General features: G+C 43.8%; 1 protein-coding gene across 1 annotated transcript in view; it reads right to left on the reverse strand.

Moving 5' to 3' along the window:
* Positions 1 to 7500, reverse strand: part of znf395a (zinc finger protein 395a) — a 40260-nt gene that overhangs the window by 9343 nt on the left and 23417 nt on the right. Inside the window, exons 8-10 of the mRNA XM_028580148.1 lie at positions 6754 to 6865; positions 6597 to 6722; positions 6119 to 6205 (exon numbers count right to left, since the gene is read on the reverse strand). Coding sequence (XP_028435949.1) covers positions 6119 to 6205; positions 6597 to 6722; positions 6754 to 6865 — 325 coding nt within the window. The remainder of the gene's footprint in view (positions 1 to 6118; positions 6206 to 6596; positions 6723 to 6753; positions 6866 to 7500) is intronic.

A 7500-nucleotide genomic window follows, 5' to 3' on the forward strand; every position in this document is an offset into this window, starting at 1 on the left:
ACACACAAACACTCACACACACACGTACACACAGAGAAACAGACACACACACACACACACACACACACACACACGTACACACAGAGAAACAGACACACACACACACACACACACACACACACACACACACACAACACACACAGAGAAACCGACACACACACGTAACACACAACACACACACACACACACACACACAGAGAAACAGACACACACACATATATACACACACACACACACACATATATATACACACACACACACACACACAGAGACAGAAACACACACACAAACACTCACACACACACACGTACACACAACACACACAGAGAAACTGACACACACACACACACACACACACACACACACACACACACACACACACATACACACACACAGAGACAGAAACACACACAAAAACACACACACACACGTACACGTACACACAACACACACAGAGAAACAGACACACACACACACACACACACACACAACACACATAGAGAAACAGACACACACACACACACACACACACAACACACATAGAGAAACAGACACACACACACACACACACACACACACATAGAGAAACAGACACACACACACACACACACAACACACATAGAGAAACAGACACACACACACACACACACACACACACATAGAGAAACAGACACACACACACACACACACATAGAGAAAACACACACACACACACACACACACACACACACATAGAGAAACAGACACACACACACACACACACACACACACACACACACACACACACACAAAGAGACACACACACACACACACACACACACACAGAAACAGAGACACACACACACACACACACACACACACACACACACACACACACACACACACACACACACACACACACACACACACACACACACTCCCTCTCTCTCTATATGAAACCAGTTGTAACAGGTTGCTCAGGAAACAAGCAGTCAGCTGATTGGCTCCAGACTGAGAAACAGAAGTGGATTAGAGAAGTGTGTGTTATTAATGTTCAGGGGCTCGAGTTTAACTTTAAGGGGATGCACAGTAGTCAGGGGTGTAACCGGGGGTAACACCGATACTGATTACCAGGGCCCAAGGGGAGAGAAATATATAAAATATATTTTATTTCACCTGGATATTTTACTTTCCTAATAACATTTCATAATGCATGTCAGATGAAATGTAAAGTTAGTGTATTGGCTGAATAACTCGGTTGATTGACTGACTACGTTTTGTATACAGTATCCCCATCAGTGTTAGGGAATGTCCGACATTAATAATATTTAAAACCAAACTTAAAGAGTGGCTTAAAGCAAACCAGTCTTGTAATCATTAAGTGACTATTTTACTTTTGCCTGTACTTATTCATTTTAGTATTGTTTTTTTATAATTTATGTATTTCTGTAATTTGTCTAGGGACTGCGGATGTAAATTAGCCCTGTGGCTATAATCCGGCGTGTTTACGTCTGTTTTTTGTTGTTTCAATGCAGATGTTCATTAATGTGCATTGTCCCTATCAAATAAAGGATTAAATGAAATAAAAAATATACCAAAAAAGACTATCTAAAGGTCTCACCCACCCCTTGCTAATGCGCCAAATGGTTTAGTCCATCTACACGCTTGAGTGTCTGGTGGAGCGCAAACTTCTGCTGTAGAAATGTCTTTCTCAAAGAAAGCCAAATCATGCTACCAAAAAAGAAAGGAAAGACAGGAGGAGGAGGAGAGAAAACTAAATGAGGGGAAACAATCGGTAACTGGCTCCTTTTCAAAGAAAGGTGAGCACACAAACTAGAAAATGAAATCCATGGTGCTAAACTGCTCGAATATCTCCGTGAGTGTTAGTGCTAAAAACAAACGGAGACGACCCTTATAAAGAGCAGAACATACACTTTCAAATGATAATTTGGTTATACATGTAATCTGAGGTAAAGGCTAAATAAATAAACTACACTAGCAATGCTGTTTGCATATAACACACCATTGTAATAGGCTAATTTAAAACATGTTTAATTTTAAATGAATAGGCTAATATTCTTTGGCTTTTAATTCTGTGCGAGTTATGTGGTCCACTGTGGTGTTTATTCTTTCTTTTATTCTTTATATATTTTATATATTTTTTATGAATTGTTTGTATGTTCTGAGTCTTCTGTGCAGCACTTTGGAAACTTTGTGTTTGTAAAATGTGCTATAGAAATAAAATGGATTGGATTGGATAGGATAATTAGCAATATGTTGAGGAACATGGGGGCCCATCAGGACTGCCTATGCATAGGGCCTAAGCTGATATTCTCAGGAGAAGCCCTCCACTGTCTGTTTTTGTTACTTTATCAGATTTCTTTTACCGCTTTATCAACCTTAAAAGGTGTTTTATTTGATGTTCGGACATTTTATTTGACAATATTGACGCTTTCATGGTAGTTTTTGACGCTTTTGTCATATAGGCCTGGATCAAAATTGCTGCTCGAACAAAGGAACAATGTGGGAGTTTTTTCGGGGGAGAAGACAGTCTCGTCCCTTCAGAAGTTGACAGTCTGTTGCAATGGAGGAAAATCCTGCAGACAAAGTGCCAGCATTGGCAACAACCGCGGAGCAACACGAAGAAAGAAAGACAGACTTCTCTAAGAGAGTCTGACAACAAACGCACAATCAACCAATCAGAGATCAGCTCCCATTCCCTTTAAAAGCCAGGCGCGTTTGGACCTTGGAGCATTGCTGTTATGATGGAGGATTTGCACCCTAATATTATTATTAGTAATCTTCTGCATGTGTGTGTGCTGCTGTGTGTGTGTGTGTGTGTATATGTGTGTGTGTGTGTGTGTGTGTGTGTGTATGTGTGTGTGCGTGTGTGTGTGTGTGTGTGTGTGTGTGTGTGTCCCTGTGTGTGTAACAAGCATAGTGTGCACGACCTGTGCACGAGCCTAGGAGCATTTTACTAATGCTCTGTTAAAATAACAATGAAATGCTGCATTATTGACTTTAGACCAGGTTTTTGTTGGTCAATGGTGCCATCACTTCCCACTACCTCAAGATAGCAATACTCCCAGAATGCACCTGAACACACCTCCCTGTAAGACCAGCACGCCCAGAATGCACCTGAACACACCTCCCTGTAAGACCAGCACGCCCAGAATGCACCTGAACACACCTCCCTGTAAGACCAGCATGCCCAGAATGCACCTGAACACACCTCCCTGTAAGACCAGCACGCCCAGAATGCACCTGAACACACCTATCACCACCTATAGTTGGTGATAGACGGGCCAAATCAATCAATCAGATCAACGTAGAAGCGTATGAAAATACAACCAGATTTTAGGAATAAAAGGCTCCATTTCCGGTTCCTGGTCCATATTCCAAAAGAAGGATCCAAGAGGAAAAAGCATTAGCGAGCGGCTAACAGAATTAGGGCTACCGCTGTCTGAAAATCCTGGTTAGCTGATTGGATAAACCATCTGTCTATCACCACCTAAACCCGCCTCAAAACCAACGCTGAATAACCAAATTTTCTCTCTCTCAAGATGCCAGACTGATCTGGGAGGAGAACTGGAGCTCGCCAGATCCGGATGGTCCCACGAGGGTAATCAGGTCCCTGAATTTATAACGTGGTGCACTACGATGTGTAAATGACGTAAACTTAGCACAAAAAGTAAGGAAATTTGTGCATATTTTTTCTTTCTGTTGTGTTTGTTGTAGGGCTGCTCCCTCTTAGTCGACTAATCGGTCATTTTGGTCTTAGTCACTTTAGATCTCTTTAGACCATTATAGGGTTTAATATTTTTCCGAAAATGAGATAAATCAGATCCCGGGAAATAGACAGCCCATATTCCGGGAATCCCGGGAAATGGCCAAGAAATGGATGTTTTTTTGGTTTGTTTTTTGCCCAAGTAATGTAATCTATATCATTCAAATATGCGTTCCGTTTCCCGGGATTAAACCTTTGCTTTTTTATTAATAAAGGGGAAATAATTCCACTAATTAACCCTGACAAAGCACACCTGTGAAGGTAAAACCATTTCAGGTGACTACCTCATGAAGCTCATTGAGAGAACACCAAGGGTTTGCAGAGTTATCAAAAAAAGCAAAGGGTGGCTACTTTGAGGAATCTAAAATATAAGACATGTTTTCAGTTATTTCACACTTTTTTGTTAAGTACATAATTCCATATGTGTTCATTCATAGTTTTGATGCCTTCAGTGAGAATCTACAATGTAAATAGTCATGAAAATAAAAAGGAAACGCATTGAATGAGAAGGTGTGTCCAAACTTTTGGCCTGTACTGTATGTAAGATTCATGTTAAGACTTTTTTAATTTTTCGAGAAAAAAAAAATAAATCACAATTATTATATAACCCCCTTGCATTGACTTTGAGGACCCCCTAGGGGTCCCGGACCCCCAATTGAAGATCCCTGGATTAGTCGATACAATTGAATGAGTTTGAATGTTAGTCGACTAAGAATTTCTTGTTTTTTTGTATTCTATATGAAACGTGACGGAAGAAGGGGGGTCTGAAAGAGGCGATGAAAATCCTGGATGACCCACAATTTCCTGATGTTAAACTCAGACAAAACTGAAGTTATTGTGATAGGACCAACGCACCGCCGAAACCGTTTTGAAAGATATAGTTACTCTGGATGGTATTACCCTGGCCTCCAGCACTGCTGTCAGAAATCTAGGAGTTATTTTTGATCAGGATATATCCTTCAACGCCCACTTAAAACAAACCTCAAGAATTACCTTTTTCCATCTTCGTAACATTGCCAAAATTAGGAATATCCTGTCTCAAAACGATGCTGAAAAACTAGTCCATGCATTCGTTACTTCTAGACTAGATTACTGCAATTCCTTATTATCAGGTTGCCCAAATAAGTCCATTAAGACTCTCCAACTGATCCAGAATGCTGCAGCACGTGTTCTGACGAGAACTAAGAGAAGAGATCATATTTCTCCTGTATTAGCTTCTCTGCACTGGCTTCCTGTGAAATATAGGATTGAATTTAAAATCCTCCTCCTGACTTACAAAGCTCTAAATGGTCAAGCACCATCATACTTAGAAGAGCTCATAGTACCTTATTGTCCCACTAGAGCACTGCGCTCCCAGAATGCGGGGCTACTTATGGTTCCTAGAGTCTCTGGAAGTAGACTGGGGGCCAGGGCCTTCAGCTATCAGGCTCCAGTATTATGGAACCAGCTCCCAGTCTGGGATCGAGGAGCAGACACCGTTACCACATTTAGGAGTAAACTGAAAACCCTCCTCTTTGATAAAGCTTATAGTTAGGGACGAGGAGTTGAAGCGTCCACCTAACCCGGCCCACTGCTTCTCCTCGTAGTCATCAGTTTTTTATACTGTATAATTAATAATCTAGCGAGAGTAGAGGGAGGCAGGCCAGTACAGCCCGACCCGGTTGGGGGGAGTTCTAGCCCGACCAGGCACCTCTCTTTAACCTGCCTCTCTTAAGTTATGCTATTACAATTCTAGACTGCCGGGGAGGCGGTTCCTCCCTAAGACACACTGAGCTGCTCTCTCATCTCTACTTGTTACTTTTGTATGCATCCTGTCCCAGAAATGCTTGTTACTAATCTAGCTCTGGGGAGTTTACTCCCCGGAGTCCTTATGATTCTTCTTCGCAGCCTCCACCCGTGCTCTGCAGCGCCACGTTACATCCCGCTACGCCCTGCTGTGATGTTCCTATGCACAGAGTAGTCAGGATCCGGTATAGGAGACTGCACTACTCAGTATGACACGATGTGCCCTGCTATGACATGAACTTCCATGATAACCTTCAAGTCACTGTGACTTCTAATGTGACTGTTATCACCACTGTTCATCACGCCCCAACCGGCCCGTCAGACACCGCCTACCAAGAGTCTGGGTCTGCCGAGGTTTCTTCCTAAAAGGGAGTTTTTTCTCGCCACTGTCGCAATAGCCACTGCTAATGCTTGCTCTTGAGGGAATTACTGTAATTGTTGGGGTTTTGGAATTTATAGAGTGTGGTCTAGACCTACTCTATCTGTAAAGTGTCTCGAGATAACTTTTGTTATGATTTGATACTATAAATAAAATTGAATTGAAATTGAATTGAGGGAGCAGCTTACCTGTCGAGGGCAGCTGGGGGGAGGGGCCGTCCAGCGACAGGTGGGCGTGGTCAATGTTTCCACGTCACTGTCACTGAGGGGCGGAGCCTAAAAAACACACCACAAAATATCACGTTTATACTGCACCACCGAGTCTGTACCACAAATTATGGTTGTTGCCCCGCCCCCATACCTGGTAGGAGTGATCTGATTGGACATGTGTGTGTGTGTGTGTGTGTGTGTGTGTGTGTGTGTGTGTGTGTGTGTGTGTGTGTGTGTGTATGTGTGTGTTTGTGTGTGTGTCTGTGTGTTATAGTGTGTGTGTGTTAGTTTGTGTGTCTCTGTGAGTGTGTTTGTTTGTGTGTGTGTCTGCGTGTGTCTGTCTGTCTGTGTGTGTGTGTGTGTGTGTGTGTGTGTGTGTGTGTCTGTCTGTAATTGTGTGTGTGTCTGTGTCTTTGTGTGTGTGTTTGGTTCATAGTATGTGTCCCGGCCCCCATACCTGGTAGGAGTGATCTGATTGGACCTGTGTGAAACTGGCGGGGGCCGAGGGGGCGGAGCGACTCAGGGCGCTGCAGGCGGGGGGTGGGGGGATTGAGGGGGGGAGGGGGGAGATGGAGGGGGGGGTCTCGGGGGGGAGGAGTGAGGGGAATGGGGGAGGTGGCAGCACGAGGCGGAGACAGCTGCTGCTGCTGCTCGGCCCTCTGGGTAATCTCGGTGTAGTAGAAGTCCTCCTCGCTGCGGGAACAACGCTCGTGTTCGCCGCCGCGGCTGCAAAAGGTCAGAGGTCAAAGGTCAAAGGTCATAACTTAGAACCACAGGGCCTTCACAACTGGGTCAACATTCACACAACTTTTATTTTCTCAGACATTTGTTCAATTACTGTGTGTGTGTGTGTGTGTGTGTGTGTGTGTGTGTGTGTGTGTGTGTGTGTGTGTGTGTGTGTGTGTGTGTGTGTGTCTGTGTGTGTGTGTCTCGGTGTGTGTCTCGGTGCGTGTGTGTGTATGCGTTTCTGTGTGTGTGTCTGTGTGTTTCTGTCTGTGTGTGTGTGCGTGTGTCTCTGTGTGTGTGTGTGTGCATGTGCGTATGTGACTCTGTGTGTGTCTGTATGTGTATTTGTGTGTGTGTCTCGGTGTGTGTGTGTGTGTGTGTATGTTACTGTGTGTCTGTGTGTGTGTGTGTGTGTGTGTGTGTGTGTGTGTCTGTGTGTGTGTTTGTGTGTGTATGTCTGTGTGTGTGTGTGTGTGTGTGTGTGTGTGTGTGTGTGTGTGTGTGTGTGTGTGTATGTATGTATGTATGTGTATGTGTGCGTTTGCGTATGTGTCTCTGTGTGTGTCTATGTGTCTCTGTGTGTTAGGTGTGTGTGTGTGTGTGTGTGTGTGTGTCCTCCTGTAGAAGGTGAGTCT

The sequence above is a fragment of the Perca flavescens genome, chromosome 1, assembly GCF_004354835.1.
Source record: "Perca flavescens isolate YP-PL-M2 chromosome 1, PFLA_1.0, whole genome shotgun sequence".
In the NCBI taxonomy this organism is placed as follows: Eukaryota; Metazoa; Chordata; class Actinopteri; order Perciformes; family Percidae; genus Perca; species Perca flavescens.